General features: G+C 44.4%; 1 protein-coding gene across 1 annotated transcript in view; it reads right to left on the bottom strand.

Moving 5' to 3' along the window:
• The window catches only part of svila (supervillin a), a 49,211-nt gene extending 29,497 nt beyond the window's left edge, over positions 1-19,714 (bottom strand). The window contains exons 1-10 of the mRNA XM_087172692.1: positions 19,214-19,714; positions 13,334-13,397; positions 10,786-10,877; positions 9,929-9,992; positions 9,693-9,835; positions 8,897-9,605; positions 4,970-5,053; positions 2,477-3,310; positions 1,831-1,998; positions 1,071-1,105 (exon numbers count right to left, since the gene is read on the bottom strand). Coding sequence (XP_087028818.1) covers positions 1,071-1,105; positions 1,831-1,998; positions 2,477-3,310; positions 4,970-5,053; positions 8,897-9,605; positions 9,693-9,835; positions 9,929-9,992; positions 10,786-10,877; positions 13,334-13,397; positions 19,214-19,271 — 2,251 coding nt within the window. The 5' untranslated portion in view covers positions 19,272-19,714. The remainder of the gene's footprint in view (positions 1-1,070; positions 1,106-1,830; positions 1,999-2,476; positions 3,311-4,969; positions 5,054-8,896; positions 9,606-9,692; positions 9,836-9,928; positions 9,993-10,785; positions 10,878-13,333; positions 13,398-19,213) is intronic.
• Between the last annotated feature and the right edge of the window lie 2,085 nt (positions 19,715-21,799).

Here is a 21,799-nt window from a genome sequence, read left to right as displayed (position 1 = left end):
ACACACACACACACACACACAGTCTCTGCAGGACACATGACATGACATCACCAAACAACTATTCCCTTTGACTGACGCCGCCGCTCTGAGCTCTGCTCCCTCTAATTCTCGTCAGTGCAGGAAGTGTCCCGGCTGAAGTTTGTGCTTATGAGAAGCAGATGAGCTGGTTCTGCGCTCAGTGGTGCTGCTGTGCTGTTATGCTACTGTGAGCACCAGTAATGACTCCACAGACTCTATGTGCTTTTCTGTTAAAAAAAAAAAAAGACCTTAAAAAGATTTGAATCATTTGGCCTCCACCCTCGTGTCTATTCTTGGAGCTTTGAAATAAAGCCACTGGAAAGTCACATTTTAGTCATTTGTGTCTGAATACAACGTACACATCATGGATAGATACTGTTTAATACCATTAAAGTATGGACTGAAAATAATTTCTCTCTAAACACTGAAACACTCAGCTGATGCATGAACTTCACTGGTTGTTTTTCGCATCACCATAATCTCATCAGCTCAGCCCGTCCCAAGACAAAAGACTGATGAAATTCAATTTACTCAGAGAGCTGTGCTGCATCTGTGAATCACAGGGCAGCCAGCTTCTCATCCTTTAAAAGAGCCCAAATACGACATTAATGTTTGCTGGTTTTGGTAGTTAAGTCGAAATGATGCCATGAAACAAAAAATATGCCCATATGATTCAATGCCTTAGTTTTACCACTATAAATATTCCATTGAACATAATGCAACTGAAAATAGTCCCAGCCACGCATACACATTGGTCAAACACATACTGATAATTCCATGCTGATTATTCTATCAAAGCTAGTCATGCTTAATCAATTACTTCTCCAACACTGGAGTCCAGAGATTACAGTAGTTCATAAGCTTTACTTGTGTTTGATACAGCACAGTAGATGTGTTTGGAGAATCTGTGTCAGAAATGTCTATACACATATACATCAACACGTTTGCATTCGAATGTATACTTAATAATATTATAGTGCACTATGATATACTATATTCTATAAACCTTCAAATCTTTGCCAAGACACGTTCTGGAAAAAAAAACGACTTACCCTCAGCGGAAGCAAAATCTGAGCTCACACAGGACCTTTAAAAGCACAGACAGAAAAAAAGAAAAGACAGTCAGCAAAATCTCTTAATGTCCGTGCAACCATGCATAACACAGTGAAATCAAAGCGTAGTGAGGTGCGTCAGGGACAGGAAGGAGAAAAAGGACTAGGCACATAGGAGGCGAAGGAGATGCGGTGAGAATCGGTCGTTTCTGCTGAGCGGGGAAAGTGGCGGTGAGCGAGTGTTAGCAGCAGAAATGAAACAGTCCTGTAAAGCAGACTAAGACGGAGAATTAGACGGCATTACAGAAGTCCGTTCAGTTCCATGGTCTCAGTGATTTCCAACAAAGGCCAATTCATGCCTCCTTGGTATGGTCACATGTGATGACCACTGCCAAGGCCCAATCAGAGGGACCTTTGGCCTTTAAGCTTCACTGTTTGCTAATGTTGTTAGAGTGAGGGGGCAAAATCAAGGAGAGTGTGTGTGTGTGTGTGTGTGTGTGTGTGTGTGTGATCCAGCTCATGGTATTAATGTGCTTAAGGACTTTGCTACATGCTATAGAAATATCTATTGTTCACTAAAAGCATGTACTTTAAGATTATTCAGGATAGTGCATCAAAACCTGATTAGAATCAGCATTTATGTGCATCAAATGTGATAAAAATCAACAATATCTCATGATTTCTTTGACATGCATGATCTTATGGACATTTCCCAGCATTCCTCACTCTCAGCCATGCATTCTTGAGTCCAGAGCAGTACCTATCAGTCTCCTGGCGCTCAGCAGACGTGATGGGCTGAGTCCTAAACCTCTCTGAGGTCTTTCTACTCTCCCCGGGATTGATATACTGCCGGGGCCTGCGCCCCCTGTCCCTTTCCCCTCTCCAAGGGGCCTCGTAGCCCGCAGGTGCCCTGTCCCCTTCAACCTCACTGCAGGGGCCACCCCAGGAGAGGGACCGACAGACAGAGTACCCAAAAGAAAGAGGAAATACAGTAAAGTGAGGGAGAGATAGAGAGGGACGGGAAGCAAAAATGGTTTCGAAGCAGAGGGATAAGTTCGATTATTCAGTCACACCCCTGGTTTTTAAATCAAGTATGTGAGCGAGGCCATGCAGGTTTAATAACAGTTAAAGCATGCACATGTTCACTGGAGGCAGGTAGTGACTGAACAAGCCACAGCGCCAAAAAAATCTAGAAAAAACTAACTGCAGGAGGCTTAGTGTTAGGTGATTAATGCATGAACGCCATTTCTACAGATTAGAAACTCTGCAATACAGTCATTGTGCTTTGATGTTAACTCCACACTCAGCTGCTTGTTAGTCATTCAGTAGCCAGCCGATGTTAGGTAACAAGCACCAGTATGAGCTCCTTAGCAGCCAGCGGTGCAGCGTTTCACTTTGCCACCTACAGCTCGTTCCTGCGCCTGGCTGGAGGGGTGGTGGTGCTCTCCATGTAGGAATGTCTGAGCTGGGCCACAGACACCCGGGAGTCTTGGTGACTCTCTCCGTTGCTGAACGCTTCAGCCTGCCTGAGCTCTCGAGGGTCGTGGGTCTGGTGCTGCAGGTTCCTTTGACTGGGCTCCACGGCGTCTGACACGGTGCGGCTCAAGGCGGTGCTGGAGGTGGAGCTTCCTGCGCCTGCATGTGCCGCTCTGGGCTGGATGTGAGTTGCGGGCAGCCCTTTGGGGATGTAAAAGGGGTTTTCCCTCTCTCTGGGCCTGCTCTCTGCTGCTTGCAGACGGGAGCTGTGCTCGGTTTCGTCCCACCTGGCTCTCCCTCTGTGTCTGTCTCTTCCAACATCCTCTGTCTCGGCCTCTCTTGGCTGCCTGAGGCTTTGCACCTTGGACATCCCCGTGTCCTCTTCCCCTCTTCCTCTCCGTGGGTCTTCAACGCTTCTCTCCCTACGGCGGATCTCCGAGGGCAGCACTGCCTTCCTACTCCTCAGGAGTCCCTCTGTCTTCACATCCTCCATCTCCTCAGTCTCCTCCTCCTGGGCCTGATGCTGCTGCTGCCCGCCCCTGGAGGTGGGACCAGAGGCCATGGAGAGGTAGCTGGGGTAACCGACAAGTTCTTGTCCTCCAGCTTGCCCAGGTCGGGTGAGCTGAGCCTGGGTGTGATGGTGGGGGTGGGTCTGGGACTGGTGCTGAAATTGTCTGCGGTACACTGGGGCTTCTGTAACATTTCCCAGCTCTGGGCTCCTCTGGCGGCCCTCGTCCCTGGCCAGCCTCTCCCTAACTCTGATTCTTCAAGGAAACAAAGGGCTTGTTAACATTCGTACGACAAGAGCAGATACAGTGTCTGTTAAACTCATACAGATGATTTTTTTTTAAGGCAAACAAACACAGCACTCAACTCCTGCTCTGATCGAGATGAAACTTTGTGTCTACACCTTTCACGATGAAGGGGGGAGCAGGTTCTTTCTCCTGTCTGATACGAGGCCTGTGCATCAAACTTCAGTACCTTTTGAAAAATAACCGATATATCTCCAAGTACTGAAAGTTGTCAAAGTTGACGTAGAATTCTTGTTCAGATTTTTAGTCTCATTTGTTCAAACATTTCCTAAATCATAACTTTGATAAGTTGAAACTATTTGGCTCATTTTATTTGGGGAAACATTCGTGCGTTTGAGCTGCTAAAACATGAAATATTGACACTATTGATATTGTATTTTTGTAGATTGAGAAAAGAGAAAAATAATAAAAAAAATAACCACTTTCCTAAGTCAAGGTACTGAAAGTAGCTAATGATTTTATTAATTAACGATTTTGGACCCTGCCTTTTTTTTTCCCCACTGCCTTTATTTACAGGCTAAGCATTATATGAATATGACGTATTGATATTTTCAGAAAATGTTGGGCTACTTAGAAACACACTGTCAATATGCATCTAAGTTGTACTAAACATGTTTATTGGACAGTTTTATCCAATCTGAGTTTTCTGCTACAGATTTTCAACAAAGGGCACATATCTGTATATGAGCTCTTATTGTTATTCTTTTTCTTACTTCTGTTTGGGATAATCATGGGCTTAGTTTTGGAACAATTTCCACTGTGGGATACAAGCAGGAAGTATAATGCTGCCATGGAGACATTAGATTAGCTAAGGGCTAAACATAAAGCCTCTTTATTTGGCCTATATTTGTTTACATGGTAAATTTGCACCATTAAAAGTATGTATAATTAGCTATTAGTAATTCATAATTGTAATTTAACCATGGATGTACAGATCACTGGATTACTGTGAAACTGCAGAAAACTACATCTAAAGTTATAAGGAGCGTCTTTTTTTCTATGATTTCCAAGCACATGATTATCTGTGATGGACACTGCAGATATTCAAGTCATGATGAATCTAACAATAAACCTCAGTTTTAGTATTGTTCCCATAACTCTTATTGTATTTAAGAAGAAAAGAACTGAGAGGATTGTTCTAAATACACCTATAGTCACTGATGTAAGGTCAGAATTACAGAAGTGATACTGCAGCATCACTAGCCAATGTTTTGTCCTTCATTAGTAACATGTTCCTTTTAACATTTGTTTTCACATGGGTATTAAACTGAACACAGCAACATGTGCATGGGGGATGAAGTTATTGTACAAAGCAAAAGGCAACAGGAGCTTGTGACAATGATGAGGATGATGAATGATGTCATGTCAGCCGACTCTCAAAGCTCAAAAGCAGAGTTTCTTAAACATCAGTGTGTCTTCTGATCAGCCCAGGACCCAAACTGAGCAAACGCAGTTTCACCCTGAGAGATTACTGATGTAGGTTTTGAAGGGAAAAGTATTTGGTCCTGTCCTGATCCACAGTTTAAGAAGCACTGCTCATTGATGGGTTTTTGGTAAGTTTAGCCAAATGGGAACACGGCAGGTGGGGAGACACAACCAGCCTGGGTGTACCTCGATGGCCAGTTGATGAGGGAGTGGGTGTCGCCCTCAGCATCAGTCTGGAGGAACCAATCAGTGCTGAGCATCGCTCTCGCACTGTGCCAATGGAAACCCGGCAGGAGACATGAGAGTGAGTGATTGAGAGGGTGAGTAATAGTCTAGATTTCACGTTGAGCTCTGTTCTTGGAGCACACACAGGCACATTACTACATTACACACACCACTGACTTCACGCTGAGCTCGACCAGAGGGAGAACGGGCTTGGCCACCAGCAGGATCCTACTCAGAATACAAGTTCAACTCCCTGGTGAGGCATTTCATTGTTATTATGGTTTTGGAACACGCATCACACAAAAAATATTATAAAATATGAACAATAACAGTCTTGTTAAAGGAGCTATTTGTAAGTTTTGCTATTGCTACATAGCCAACGTTAGCCTTAACAGCTGTTCAGCATCAAACTTCATTCCTTTAGTGGCCAAGACCTGTCTCCAGTGGTGGAAATCAACCTTTCACTCTTCTTTCCTTCTAGCATGCTAACAAGCTATCCCCAGCCCAGTTGGCCCATCTCGCCATTTTCCGATACAGAGTCACTGGAGCGTCCAGTATGCCCTGAAGAAGTAGCGCTGATCCTCTTGTCTTGTAAACACAACAATGGCTGAAGCTCTTGGTAAGACTGTGAAGTAAACAGCTGTTAATGCTAACGTTAGCTATGTAGCGATAGCAAAACTTGCATATAGCTAAATGAAGAGCAACTGCTACTAAAGCAGAATTTACATGTTTACTATGTTATCAATGCATCATCACTGTAGCTTTAACTAACTGAGCTCTTATCTACTGCAGCAGATTTTCATGTCACTCCAACAGAGCCAGGAGGCAGATGAGTCATCCAGGCTCTCTGACGCTGAATAAAGATAAACAGCCTGAACTGTTTCATTAAGCTCCGTCAGAGTTCAACTCCATCAAGGAGAAGAGGAGCTGAGACGGAAACTTCAGGAGGGGGAAGCGTTTAGAAATCCAAAAATCTTTTTACTGCTACCAAGGCCAAAGACAACGAGTTATATCTGAGGGGAAACAAACCACCTCTGAAATTATACTCAGTCTGATGCGGTCAGTCCTGATCACATGGTACATGATAACCATTACTGCAGGATCAGCATCCTCGAAAGTGAATGGTTAAGGAACGTGACATAACGGATTCCAGCCTCGGACCTGGATGGCGTGTTATATATCCGTCTCTCCCTTTGTTTCCTGTCTGATGCTGCCCTTAAAAATCTTTATAATTATGATAATGATGACAACAATAATAACAATATCATCATGTTGTTGCTTAAAGCATTTTGGATTGGGTCTAGTTATCCGAAGCTCAAAGTAAGTCTACTTCGAGTTGGGTCTGGCTGTGCTCCGGCCCCCTATGGCTTGATTCTCTTGGTTATTCATGCGCATTGAGTCAAGGTAGATTTTCCATGAGTCCCTGTTGGATCAAGTCCAACCCGTAAAGACCTCTTCTGTGAACTCCAGCCAGTTTACCAGTGCTACATATAATTAAGAAAATGTCACAGGGGAGAGCATTGGGTTTTTTTCCCTTAAGAACACTTAATTCTGCAAAATTAAAATGATAAATCAGAGAGGGAAAGCTTTATTTTCTATTTAATGGGACAGATCATCTTGTTCTAGGAGTATATTTCTCATACTGTAAAGAATAAATGATCACAGATTATACACCACCAGGAGCAATGTAAAGAAGATGTTGCCACATTGACGATTGACAGAATCTTAAAAGACCAGTTTTAAGCAACATTAACTGTGCACGGTGAAACACACAGTTTCCAGGTCCATAATGAACTTTAAAACTCAAGGTCATTAGATGCTTAAAAACAGGATGACCTTTGTTCACAGTATTTACTGCTCTAATATTTAACAGGGCCCACAGATACCCTGAGAAGAGGTAAAGAGGATGCTTCTAAGATCTCAGGCCTCACTGGTCTTGATCAGGCCCAGCTGTGGGTCAGAGATGTGATCTGTGGAGTCACACTGAGCCGCCCAGTAACACAACACCCTCTTTGCTCCACACACACTGGCCAAGTTTTAAAACCTTAAGGGACTGCGGAACGGAGAGAGGGTGGGGGTGATGAAGACAAGAGCAGAGACAGATCGTGAACGACGGCCTGAAATCATCTTCATCTGGTCTTCAGCAGCAGCAGCAGCAACAGCAGCACACTACAGGCCACAGCCTGGTCAAAACCTGGGCGGGGCCAGTGGGTTGTTACATTAGAATTAAGGAACATAAAGAGGTGCATGTGCCGATATAATCTGTGCTATCAGCTGAGCCAAAACACTCCTCAGTGCTTATCGTCTGCAGCGGCAATGAGTCTATCTGCTTCAGACAAGCACTTAAGGATAAGAAACATTTGTGTCTGTTGAGGTCTTTAAAATCAGATCATAAGTTATTTGTGTAGTTCTGTCTGTTGGTTCAGCTCAGGTAACGTCACACAGACCAAAGGAGATGCTGTGATCTGGGAACAGGAGGACAGTGGTCCACTAAACTGGACGTGTACATACACTGATGTGAAGCTCGTACAGTCCATGTGGTCAAAAATGTAGACATGGACTACAAGAAGATAAAAAATTACGTGGGTAGGGGAAGTATAATTTTGGCTTAATCTCTCATTAAACAGGAAGCTGTGTGTGGGTGTGTGTGTGTGTGTGTGTGTGTGCCAGGGCCGAATTAACACACTAGGACGCCGTGGGGCAGGAATGAAGTGCAGGTCACTGAGTGACTCCTGACATGTTCAACCAATCCATTTTACCCTGAGCCCCAGTCACTGGCCTGTGTTGCTATAAGCTGGAACATTACCCTGCTCCATGTTTGTCTGTTAATCTGTGAATATGCAACGTGCAAAGATAACTTGCACTAAAGTGTTAAAGGTACTAAAACTAGATGTTAAGGCATTTATCGTTTCAGTTGTTATTGTGTTTTACTGGTGTATATTACCAAAAAGTAATCAAATTACCACGTGATAATTTCCACACAGATGATCTTGAGCCTTCAAAAAGCCATTAATCAGCGGGGGCCGTTGGGCAGTCGCCCAATTCTCCCTCTTTATAAATGCGACGAAGGTGCACACACACACTTATGGCAAATGCAGTTCAGAAAGTCAAAGCTGAACCAGGAAGTCGGTCTATAAACTGTGATGGATGTGAACAGTCTGCGTATCATTTGAGTAATAATAACTGGATGAGTGCATGGATGTAATGAAATCTGTCTGTTCAGGGATCCACTTCCTGTCAGTGTTGGTGAGCTGCTCAAATAGGAGCAATTTTCTTTAAGAATGTGGGATGGGCTGCAGAGCTGGTGGTTTGCTCCATCCAGCAGACTTGGAAAAACGTCTTCCATAAGGAAAATAGCAACAACTTGGCCAGTCAGAGTTACTTTGGGAATTTAAAAAAGCGCAGCAATTTGCTGTTCTCAACAGATCCACCTGAAGCCTCTGGAACAGGCATATAGCACAGACACATTTTGTATTAATCTGCGAGTCCAGCTGTCGGCCTCAGTGGGAGGTGGTTCCAGAACAAGCTCAGGTGGCCTGACCTGGTATGAAACCACGGTCCTGCCAACAGGACGACCTTGGACACGTGTGGATGAGAAGAGGAAGAGAGACAGAGATGGAGGGAGGGAGAGGAGGGAGAGTCAGTCTGATGGATGACACTGTCACAGCCAATCCATCTATTAAAGAGGATGATACAGCAGTGTTGTGGCCCACATGGAAACCATGCTGAAAACCGTGTGTGTACGGGTTTGAAGGGAAGCTGTGATCAGTTTGATGAGATATCAAATACAGAACAAAGAAACAACAACTCTGTCCCTTAAATCTTCGATTACTGGGGAGAGCAACTTAGGAGGATAAATGAGAAGGAAGAGCAATTAGAGCCACTTACCCCTGTCGGCTGAGGATGTTGTGGGCCTGCTGCTCGATGAAGAGGTCTCCAGGAGACGCACCGTGTTTAGGTGAGGAGAGGGAAGGGTGCCTGCTCAGCTTGGGTGAACTGGGTGGCATCCCTGTGACCGGATAGTCCCTGGCCGGCACCCTGCCGGCTGAGGACAGTGATGTCACATCCATGTATGAGGAGGACGGCGGCTCTGGAGGAGCAGCCCTGCGTTGGTTCTCTAGGTTCATCAGCCTCTCCCTCTCTGAGAACGAGTCCACCCTGGTGCGGCCCATCTCGTAGCCCGGGTCGCCGTGGCCCTGGTGGTGTGCTGTGCGTCCGGACCTCGGGCTGGTGGAAGTCAGGTTGATGTCTCTCCCTTCTTCCCCCACAGACGCCTCTCTGTTTTGCCTCTCCGAGCCTTCCGACTCCCTCTGGGTGCGGGTGTAGCGAGAGGGATAGTCCAAGTCCGGCTCCTGATCCAAGGCGATACCGTAGCGCTCGGCCAGCTGCCGGCGCCGTTCTGCCTTGTAGCGGGCGATTCGTTCAGCCTTGGACTCCAGCTCTGGGCCGCTGGTGGTGGAGCCTGAACTGTAGACTGGCTCTGTGTGGACAGAGGACTGAGGGTCAGGTCTACATCGAGCTCTGGACTGTCGCTCCGGAGCCTTCGGCTGCATTTCTGAGCTTTCGAATCCCTCAACGCCGTACCGCTGGACTGTAACTAGAGGACAGAGAGTGAACACAAGTCAGTTCTGCCCACAGAAATGAACAAAAGAGACAAAAAATGACCCAGGTGTGCACGTCTCACCACCACAGGGCTCACAGGGGTCAGAGGCCCTGGTGTATCTCGGTGTATCCTCCTCTAGAAGCCGATTGGCCACCAAGCTGGGCAGCAGAGACGGATGCACCTCACCCTCTATGCCCTCCAACCGCCGAGCAATACGCTCCTTTCTACAGGGAGGAAGAAGTTTCACGTATTATTATTTTCCTCAACATTTTCATTATAAAATAAAATTTTTTTTAGGCATATCATCACCTTCCTACCTGTTCATTTCCCAGTCACTTGCACTTGTTGTAATGCCTTCGAATCGTTTCCTCAGTTCAGACACTTAGGGAGGGATAAAAAAACAAAACACTGTTACAGCTTGTAAAAAAGAAAACATCTGTTTTGGTGACGTCTTGTGACAAGATGGCAAGCTCCACTGATTCAGCATTACACTCTTAAACTTCATCAGATTCACAACGGACAGATTAAAAACGTGTCAAGAGGTGCCGTCGTCCTTCTTCCTTCTGGAAACCTGCTGCCTAAAAATACAAGTGTTGCGTTTTATATTTCTTTCAGTGAACAATGTTTCAACATCCAAAACCTTCGTGTATGTCAGAGGAAATGGTGGCATATTGGAGGTGGGAAAAAAAAAAACCCTACACGTCAGTGAAGCTGCACAAGACAACAGTCTTTTCGTCTGGGCTCAGAAAACCACGCCATGCAATGACCAGTTTTACTTTCGATTTTATCCATATTATCCATATTATTATCATATTATCCTTTCTTACTGCACAAGTCATAACTTGTAAAAAAAAATATTAAGACAGCCTTCAACAGCTCATCAAACCATGACGCAGCATTCACCATCCTGCGGGACTTGACAGACCCACAAGCCTCTACAGAACCATATCTCTTTTTATCCTACATTTTGTATTAAATGGACCCTGACGAGAAAATAGAAACCGCAGCGCTTCATATTGTTCAACATGTGAGAACTGTGCTTGCAGAAAAACTGGTTTTAGACAAATCTTGACATGAATCCATCTGGCAAAGAGCTGCTGTTGCACAACAGTTGACATTGTGAAGGCCGTTTGCAAGCAGGCAGAAAAAAAAAACCCCAAAAACCCTTACTCACCTTTGGGGAGATTGGCCAAGAGACTAACATCTATATCCTTGGTGCTTTTGGCTGGCTCGTCTTTTTCCTCAAAGGAGAATTCTTTCTGGAAGCTGAGGGGTGCAGGAAAAATACCAACTTGTTATTGAATCAGGGCTGAGCTGTGGGAAAGTGGATTTGTTTATAGGCTGACAGCAGAGGCAGTTGTTGTTTGGGGGGGGGGGGGGGGGGATTAATCTGAATCTGATCAAACAGTTATCCACATTATTAAAAAGCGTAGCTGGGCACAGGCACAGTTTGAATGATGATGATGAAGAGTCGTCCATCGACCAGTGGATCATGGATGAAGAAACATAAACAAGAAATTATTCATCCAAACACTGCATCTGGATTTCAATCCGTGAAATTCATCCAATTGTATTTATCTAGAAATTAAGAGAAGGTTTTGACCCCATCACGCTATTCCGCCTCACACAGATACGCAGCAAATTTGTCTCTCAGAAACACACTGAAGTCATTTATGGATTAGACTCAAAACCGCACAGTTGCAAAACAGCTATAAAAGAACTGGCAGTAGATTATTGATATGAAGAAATACTGGGAAAACATGACTTTGTGGTTTTGTCCGTTCCAGCAACCACAGAGTTGTGAACACACTGGTACACAAAGGCAGAGTAGATCCTTTTCTCTCATAACAGCATCTGTTCTCACGAGTAAATATCTTCCAAAGCAGAGACACACCAACACAGTTTGGCACCAGCCTGGTGTCACAGTGCTGCGTGTCCTCGCTGCCGTAAAGACAAACTTTGTAAATGGAGGCATGGCGGAGCGTTTGACACCGAGCCAACATGATGCAGAGCAATCCTGCTAATGCTGCAGCTGAGAGGTTTCACACTGCTGGGCTGATCTTTTACTTTATCACTGGCCCTGTCTGAAATACACAAGCTCCAGCTGATTCCCCGCTATCTGTTTGTTTCTACAATCACACTAGTGCTGCTCTGAGGAAGTATGTAACAGATATCTCCTTACTCTTTAGTTTTAGTCCAGGACTGGGATTAATCCCTCTCTAGAGATCAGTCTTAAAGTGAAACTTAAGTGCATCTTTTGAGGAAGACATCTTTATTTTTTTTTATTTTTTTACACATGAATTTTTAACATCAGTAATTGTCTAATTAAATCTGTAGTAATCTGTGATTAATTAATCACATCAACAGACAATAACTGATGCTTATCTCATTCACTTTACTAAAGAGGATTCGGGTTGATATGTTGAAGGCTTAGGCCAATATTCCATAATATCAAATACTGTGATATTTCCGGCTATACACCATACTTACATAATATTGAAAAATGTGTTGTGATTTTGTTATTTTTCAGTTTCGCACTGCTTTGCTTTCTGTACATTGTACCTTGGCATGTGACAAATAAAATGTTGAACTGCTGTTTAGTGGCAGCATCATCATAATCAGAAAAAAATACAACAATATAATCTTTTTTTCATCTTAAACATAAAATAAAGTAATATAATTTATGATAATGTCGTATATTACAATATTTGGGGCTGGCTGTATCAGGAATTTAAATTTTGGAAATCATCAATATGTTGCATTTTTTACACCTTCTCTGTCTTTGCGTGATTCTCTGTGACTTCATAAAGCGCAGTGAGCTCCATACTTTTACCTTTGTCACACAGCTGTTTGTCTACAACTGTGTCCAACTTGTAAAAGCACTTTAAACAAATGTATGAAATCAACTACTTGGTAACAGCAGCAACAGAAGTGTTTTTTATTAACTGTCCAAATAGAGCTGAGGATGTAAGTTACAAGGTCAAGTGAGCGCTTGTTCAGAGGACACACAGGTGGGAGTGAACTGCTGCTTTGAGTCTGTCCGTGTGAACAGCCCGTTGTTCTCATCTCCTCTCCACCCGCCGTCAGCTTTCCCACCGAACCTGACTGGTCGTCACACGATGTATCAATCCCAAGAAAAACGTGACACCCTCCTTTCTTGTTTATGATCTGATTTGTTATTGACATTAACATCTGAAAATGAATGGTCCCATGTGTAGATTTGTTATGTTTGTAGCATCATTCCTATTTTAATTATCTCTTATAAAAAAAGGGGGGCCAGTTGCACAAAACACCTTAAGTTTCCTACTTAAGTATGACACTTAAGTAACGCCTTCAGCTAAGGAGAAATTAAACTTTAAGGGTTTTGCACAGAGTCTCTTAAAAAAAGGTCATTTACGGCAATGAAAGATTTTACAGCAGTAAAATTCCACCGTTTCCATGGAGACTGTTGATTTGCTACTATTGGCACTTGTGATACCTATTGTCACTTTTGGGAAGCAGGCAACATTAAAGACGCTCGGTGAACTTCGAGGTCTTTTGTGCAGCAGCTGAACTGACTTTAAGCGATTCCTGACAGAAAAGCTTTTTACAACAAGCTTAAGGAGAACACTTAAGGGTGTTTTGTGCAACTGACGCAAGGTCTTTAACAAAGTTACCTGAGACAACAGAAAAGAAAACCTGATCAAATGTGTTAACAAGCAAAGTGTTTCAGCATACATTACCTCAAAGCTCTCTTCTGCAGCAGCCTGGGATTACTTAGTTTTATAGGGGTCTCACTCCCAAGTCCTGTGGGCAGAAGAAAAGAAAAGCACTTAGTCATGTCACCCTGTTCATTAATTGCATTAAGTTCTGCCTTTTAATGAACAGACAAACATTGAAACTAAACGTCTTCAGGTGAAGCAGCCGGCCTGTCTGCAGGTCCTTGGCACAGACCCACATTCATTAAATGGACTTCCACGGGGGAAAACAAATGATGTGGAAAACAATAATCTGCCTGCCTGACTGAATCACATCTAACAACAAGCGATCTGTGTAGTTAAAAGGCTTACACCCCTCCTACCTCAAACCCCCACACACACACACACACACACACACACACACACAGCAACAGACACACAGACCATCACATCCAGAGACGCTGACTGTCTCCAATCGTAAGAACAAGTCTGTGTGCTGTGCATGAGCTCATATCTTGTTTGATAGAGGGGTGACGGCCTGTGTGTCGCTGCCTGAGACAGACGCTGTGAAGTCTGGTCACATGTCAAGGTTGCGGTGCGTTGGAGTTGGGACGGTGCCAGGAGGAGCCGAGCACATCATTGTCGCTGGGCAGCATTCCTACAGACGCCGTGAATACAGATAGAGGACAGCACGAAGACACGGAGAAACCACACTCTCCACTTCCTAAAAGCTCACAAACACACTGTTATGAAGCTATGTGCTAAAACTCAATTAGACACACAAGCCTTAACACTTTAACCAAACAAAATCTGGTATCTATTAGGAAAACGGCCAGAGTCGGTAAACAAGAGCGAAACGTGACATAAACACCTGCCTACAGAGAAATACGGCCTCATTACCAAGAAGAAGGGCATTAGTGGGTATTAAGCATCATGAAGAGTCTTGCGAGGAATTCGAGCTCTGCGGAGCTTCCCCGTGGAGGAATGTCGACGCCCGCTTCACTCACTGACTCCAAAACCTCAAATGTGTGGTTTTGGCCGCCCCCCGGACCTCCGAGCGGTCAGAGCCGTGCAACTTCAGGACAAACACATGTGGTCCCACTTCCATCCCCTCCGAGTTCACCTCAGGGCCACGTGACGCCCTCCCGACTCCCCCCACTGCTCCACCCAAACCCCTAACCTCTCCCTGGAGGCCGCCCCCCCCTATAACCCCCACCCCCAAGATCTGTTAGTCCTTATTAAGGATGTTTGGGTTGATGCTTTAAATCCCTCCTACTAAAGCAAAACAAGATTTGAGAAGAAAGAAGGCTTATTTGGAGAGGGCAGCGTGCCTGGATGTCGTATATTGTTTCAGCTGGGTGGAAGACGGCTGGTGAAAACACGACTCAGTCCTTACGGACCTTGAATCATGATCCTGGTCGTCTGAACCGATTGTGTTCTCTTTTGACAGTGATTCAAAAAATTAGGTTGACACCATTCTAGTAGATATTTCAAAGCACAGGAACCACAGATTGACAAATCCTGATCTTTTCCAACTGAGACGATCCTACTACTATAATTAGAGAGCGGTTTGTGTGTCTGTCTGTGTAGCTGCTCCGTCTAGGAAGCAGCTCCAGGCACAAGATTTTGAAGGAACCCATTTCTTAACGAGGCCGTTCAAACGACACCTAGCTTGTCCGGTTCAGTCGTTCCCAGTTGCGACACTGTGTGGTATACGGTAATGTGGTGAAGAGGCCGGGGGTTCACTCGAAGAGAAGAAAGTGAAGTCAATGCAGGTCCCTTAAATCTGCATTATTTCTACTGACCAGCAGGGGGCGACGCCACTGACCGCAAAGAGAAATCCGATATATAATGGAAAAGGTATAGAAGAATATGGGAAAATGACCCCATTTCCCACTTGATGTATTACCTCAGAAAACATTTTCATAATGGGTTTATGGTCTCAATAGCTAGTAACATATTAGCCAACAATCAAAAATTGACTTTTTGAGGTCTCATCTTTCTAAAAATCAAAAACAAAATTAGCAAATGTTTCCATTAACACCTACTGGATATGTGTCTGCAACTAGAGAACTGGTCTTGACTGAGCGAACAGAATTTGCTCAGCACATTTGCCCTATGAACAACCAGCTTCCTTTCTTACTCATTTTATTGGCACCGTCACTTTGTCTTAGCTCGGAGTCATATTGTTGTTTTTAGGATAAGTTATACAGAAATTCCATAAATTTAGTTATAAATGTGAAAATTTTTAATTTAAAAAAAGAAAGGTTTGCAATTTGAAAAAAGTTCAAACATAATGATTATTAGGTAAAATCTGAATTTATAAGGATCTTATAGAACTCTTATTTCTATTGGAGGATTATCCTCGGTTAAGATCTCAGATACTTTCACTGTAAAGAGTAAGTTCTGCTGAATCCAGTGATTTGTGCATGACCCATGTGACTTCTGGGATTTATGACTTTGGGGGCTGCAAATGTTGACGGAAACATCAGCCTGGTTCAAGGGCAGAAAAAGATCAAAACCAGACCAGGCAAGAGAAGTTCTGGTGTTCGTCTACCTGATTCTCATATTATTGGCCATTTTATTTATTAATCATCAGTCATCAAAACATTTTACTCACCCACTCTGTTGTTAAGATTTTGGAAAAGTGAAGTGCAAAGCTGGTTTACCTGCCACACTCATGTGAGTACAGTCTTTGTTTCTGTTACCGTTAGGCTGTGGTTCTTCATTGATTTGGCTTATGTGCATGCTACAGGAGTAGTAGCAAATGAAACAAGGTGGTTAATGTACAAGTTTCCAAGGTGCAGTTGTCAGTGAATGTCACTATATTATAAATGAAGATTCCAGTTATGGCTAATCGTACTACAGTTGCTTTGCAGTTTGCTGCAACAGCTACAGGAGTGAACTACTTTCTGTGTATTTGGGTCAGACAGGTATTTTGAGGTCGTTTCTGTTGAGCTGAGGTGTTCTGGAAAGCTTGCAGGCTCCCGGCCCCAATCAACATGTCTTTATAGTGTTTCCCCAAATCTCTATAAAGTTTGTAGTGAGTAAAATGTTACGATGACCGTTAGTCACAGAGCCAAACAAACATGTTCCTTTACAGCTGGAGAATATTAATTGTAGGCCGAGGCATCTCTGTGTTTATGTTGTGATACATTTTACCTTTATAATAAAAAAACTAAATTACAGCTCCTGCGATATTTATTAGATTAATTGTGCAGCACTAGTCATAAAGAATCCAAAATATGAGAACACAGAAGTTGACATATACCAGAATTTACCTTTCTGTAAGAGTGTGAAACAAAACCAGATGCCAATGTAAAGGTTAATTAGCTGCTAGCTTGAAGTAATAAAAGCATTTGTCCCGCGGGGCAGCTGTGGCTATTGTCAGGTCCAACATATTGACTTCTCACCCAGACCTGTACTCTTTTTACACCTCATACGGCCTATATGTAATGGCATGTGAGCCATCACCGCCCCCTCCCCTTCCAGACACCGACACAAACCTCCACAATGATCACAGATGTGACAGAGCCTTTGATGCTGGCTGTAATCTACAGAAACACTATGGCTGCTATAGCCGCGAGGGAATGCGCCAGGAATTCCTCCGCACCGTGCCCCGTGTGTGTTGATGAGGCTGTAAAAGCGGCTTGACGCTGATGAAACATAGGGATGAAATGATTTCATGACTCAGTGGAGTGTCACTAGGCTCTGAAGTGAGCAAAGCCTTTTATGTGGAGGTATCAAAGGTGTGGAGCACAAAGAGTGTAAAACACTGTCTGTCCACAGAGAAACTAACCTGTCTTTGGGAATGCTCCGCTCTGATAGACGCGACTTTAACCTGAGGCTGAGGTCAAACCACACCGCTTGAAACCTGGAGTAGGTGCTAGGCCTCAATCAATCAACAACAGCATGATTACATCATGTCTTAACATATGAAAACACCCGGTGTGGGACCAAAGAGGCATCAGGGACTGAGCGTATGTCCAAATTGGGATACAGGATTAACGTCGATTCCTGGGATTACAGCGCGCCCAAAAGGAAGCGTGTCACTCTTTAACTGTCTGCATTACATCACACTCCATGTGTATGCGTGCATGTGGAAGTCTTAACCCTTAACCCCCTCAACCCCCAACCCCCCACCTCCCAGTCTCCCAGTTCCTCTGCCTTCACCCTGCCTGCTGGGAGACTGGAGTTGAGAGAGGCTTAAGAAGCAAAGCATTAACAAAAAAAAAACAAAAAAAAAAAACAGATGGAGAATCAGAAATGAGGAGAGACCCAGACTAGAAACAGTGGACTTAACAAAAGGATGTGACAATAAGCCAATTATGTCTTTAAAACTAATAACAATGAGTATACAAGCAGCTCAGCCTCAGATTCAATTGTGGGGAGGAGACAGAAAACAGCTACACTGTCACATCCACCCCCCTCAAACAAGCTTCAATACACACACACACACACACACACACACACACACACACACACACCCCTCTCCCTCAAACCAGACTTCATGCTCGCATAAAAGCCTGAAACCGTGGGCCACCTGTTGTGGATTCCCAGCCAGTTAAGCATGGAGAAGCCAGTTCTCAACACTCAGCTCTCGTTCAGAGAGCATTACGGAGAAGGGGGGGGAATGAGAGGCACTCGCAGAGAAGCAGACATGGACCTGGTGCATAATCATCTATTTCAAAAGGTTGCACACACTACGGCTGGATAATGTCATCTATAAAGTGACAATTAATGTAACCATTGATATGTTTTTATTACATTCTCACACAATATTTCTTTCCCGCGCTGACTCACTTTGGTCCGACAGACTCGCTCACACCGGGAGATGACACAGCAGAATGAGTCCGTGCATCTCTGCGTACGTGATTCTTGAAGCTTGATGACGTAATGACGACTCAAAGGGCTAGTTGGTGAAATAACGTAGCTAGCGCTCTAATGCTAGCACCCACAATAGTCCTCCAAGCTTTTTTCTATTTTTCCTGCTGTTAACTCAGTAGAGTTCGAACTAGCTATTTAAGACTAAATCCTTTCTGACAGAGGATTGAAAAAATGAACAGAGTTGGTGCTAACTGTCATTCAGTCATTTTAAACTCATTAGCTTTGTGGCCAACAGGACAGAGCGGATGAGCTGTAATTCAAAAGTCCTGTTTGTACCATCTCATGCTCCCACATAGGGAGGGTTAAAAAACATTGATTAACTCTCCGGCTTTCAGTTCCCTAGAAAATGCACTGTCAAGACGGATTACTATTGGTCAATGCTGCAGATTTGTGCTAATTTTCTTGAACCCATCATTTTTTTTTTTTTTTTGGGTGAAGCAAAAAAAGAGATAAAAAAGTGACATAACATATCGGCATACAATCCTACAGTGGTCCTAGATTCATATTTTGACATGAGCATGAATCTGATGATAATGTCAATTACATTTAGATTGATGGATTTCAATTAATTGCCAATTGTAGCTAGTTATATGACTGGATATTTATTATTATTAAAAATTGTGATGAGAGTAAATTGAGGTCACCAAGAGATTCTGAATGTTGGTAATTAAATGAATGTTTTTTTAAGCCACACATTCACATCAATTAATGTAGACATACATCAACACATGCAACTACACTTCTGAGTACAAATAGCTGTGGAGCACAGAAATAGCTGCAACAGCCCCCTGCAGCGCTAAGAGTCCCTTATCTGTGCTACGTAGTGTCCTTGGAGGCTACAGCTGCAGTGCGAGGACAGCTGGCTAGAAAGCAGGACAGCGAGCAGAGAGGAAGGGAGTCTGCAGTTTGTCGCCTGCCAACTTCCAAGAGCTCAGATTCCCAGATCCACAACCAGAGTAACCTGTCCCCAAGCTTCCAGCCTGAGCTTCAAATCTCAGCTCTGCCCCCGAGCCAAACAGCCCCGAGTCGTTTCCTTACCTTGGCTGCAAAACTTGACATGAGTCAGGTAATTCGAGATCCAAGGGTTCCGGTACATTTTGGCAACAAAGTCAGGGGAGAGGGTAAGACAGAGAGGAGAAGTGAAGGAGATGGAAAGGAAGGGTAGAAAGAGGGGCAGCTGCCTAAAAGATGATGCAGCTACAAAAACAGTCTGTCAGTGCTCCGGGACAGACGGAGAGAGAGAGAGGAGGGAGTCAGGTAGTGTTAGAGAGAGGCAGAGGAGGGAGGGAGGGAGGGGAGAGAGCAAGAGAGAGACGTCCCAGCCGCAGTGCCGGTACGAGCAGAGGTGGTCCTGGTAGGTAAACAGAGGAGTGGTGGAGCTGTGGCTGCAGCTCTGCCTCTTCTCAGATCCACTCCTCTGGTTCCTCTCGCTAACCACTGACGGCTAACCAGTGCCCACTACAACAATAACAACCTGGAGGGCTGAAAGCTGCTCAGCACGGGCTAAGCTCATTAGCCAAAGCAAGCAAATTAGGCCCCATCCCTACTACAGAGTGTCCTGCATGCTACAGAACGAGCCTCACAGGCGCAGAGGAAGAAGAGACACAGATAGTGAGGAGTGTCCCAGGAGAGTGCTGCCTTTCCCTTGGCTCACACACTCGAGTGGGATGCCAAAGAAACCGGTGCAGAGCGTCAGAGGAGAAGGGGGGGGTCGGGGGTTGGGGGTAATGAAGTGAGCAGGGGAAGAGGAGAAAGTTAAAATCACCCTCTCAGCCAGATGAGAAATTCCAGTCATCTCTCAGCAGGGACAAAATAAAAGGATCAGCATGCAGAGAGAGAAAGAGGGAAGAGGGAGGGGCAGAGAGAGAAGGTAAGAGAGATCCAGTCAAACAGAGTCAGGAAGAGAAAGACACAGGGAGCCACACTGAGGTTCATTCATGTTCGTTTGTGTTAGCATTTTGCTGAGAATCAAAACGCTAACACTTTGGTTCTTCCTCGAACAGCTGAAAAAAAGATGCAATCTCACACTCCTCCTATTAACACACTCGTCACACAGACCGATGTTCCCTGTGAGTCATGGTGTGTATAAAACCATTTCCTAGTGTGATAATGAAAGCGCTTGCACACACATTATACACACACACCTCATCTATACATCAATGTGAAGATGACGTGCTTATCATTGTACTGAGAGGGCTCTGCAGGGAGGCTGGCGCAGAGCCCGACTCCACTTTTCAGGCGCTGCTGGGAAAACAGCGAGCGGTATCTTATCTCTCTGTTGCACACAGAGCAAAAACTGTCACAGGCAAACACGCAGACGTCAACGTAAAGCAGATTCATGGATGGAAGCGTTCGCAAATGTTAGCCAAGGCAAGAGAAGCGATCAGAAAAAACCTGCTGCCTTTTCCAGAATACACGCATCTCAGCGGAGTTCTTCTAAACGTATTCTAAATCTAAGCCAGGTTGTTGGAGCACTTCAAAAGCACCAACGCAGAACAGTACAGGTTTTAATCACATCGTAACGTTTGTCAAATCACATAAATCTGTCGGGCCTCGCCGTCAAAGGTCTGCACAGGTGTGTCAAGATGCGGCCGACTGAGAGACTAGGGGTTGTGTGAACTTCAGAGGTGGCATGTTTGGATCCTTTTCTGAGATGATCTCATCTGGCTGAGCACACACACGCACGCACGCACGCACACACACACACACACACACACACACACACATCGTAAACTTCAAAATTCACACTGGGGGTGAGGAGACGGGAAGAGCGCTACCTGCACCCAACATTTAACTCAGCACTCGCCTTAAGGGTCTAACCGACCGCTGCCAGACGGACGAGTGATGAATCACAAAGTAAAGTATTAAATGATGATTATTTGATCGTCTACAGTGGTGAATGCAAAAGTCGAGAAGTTTAAATGTAACTTTTTTTTGAAGGGTGGATTTTACCTCAAGAAATAAATGAGCTAAAGAAGCCCATAAACTGCCTTCAACTAAACTTCAGCTCCTTAAAAATTAACTGCAACTTCAGATGCTTTCGTCTCCCTCTCCTACAGGACACCTCTGCACCTACCACCATCGACCATCTGGCAGTCTGACTTGTACTATATGTAATGTTTTGCTTCTCTGGCTCATCTGCTACAGGGATGACATCAGACCTTCAAAACCATCTACCCTGTTATTAGTAATGATGAGACTTCACTGCCAAAAAAAAAAGGGCAAGACCGTACAGGTCGCTGCAATGACGCAACGCTCCTCTCGTTCTCTAATCTTTGTGGCGGATTGTGGGCTTTATTGCCACAGTATTATAGGCCCGTCAGAGAGGAAGCATGCATATAAACAAACAAAGCATGTACAGAAGCAAAAGTATGCACTTAAAGGAAATGGCATTTATTTGCTGTTCAGCCCTGTGCTTACATATTAAAGTGATAATTAGCAACTATTCCGCAGCAGATATAACGAATGAGAGCATCGCGGCCAAATGGGAGTCAAATGGGAAACCACACTTCAAACATGCTGAGGGAAACCAGCTGAGTGTTTACTCTAATAGAGTCCTGCGAATGATTATGCAAAATCTTAAAGAGAGAGAGAGTTTACAGCTAATTTGTCTATGAAGAACAC

The sequence above is a fragment of the Seriola lalandi genome, unplaced genomic scaffold, assembly GCF_002814215.2.
Source record: "Seriola lalandi dorsalis isolate HSWRI2012SDOR001 ecotype SW California unplaced genomic scaffold, Sedor1 jcf7180002053606, whole genome shotgun sequence".
Classification (NCBI taxonomy): Eukaryota; Metazoa; Chordata; class Actinopteri; order Carangiformes; family Carangidae; genus Seriola; species Seriola lalandi.
This window is presented reverse-complemented; position numbering and strand designations above follow the sequence as displayed.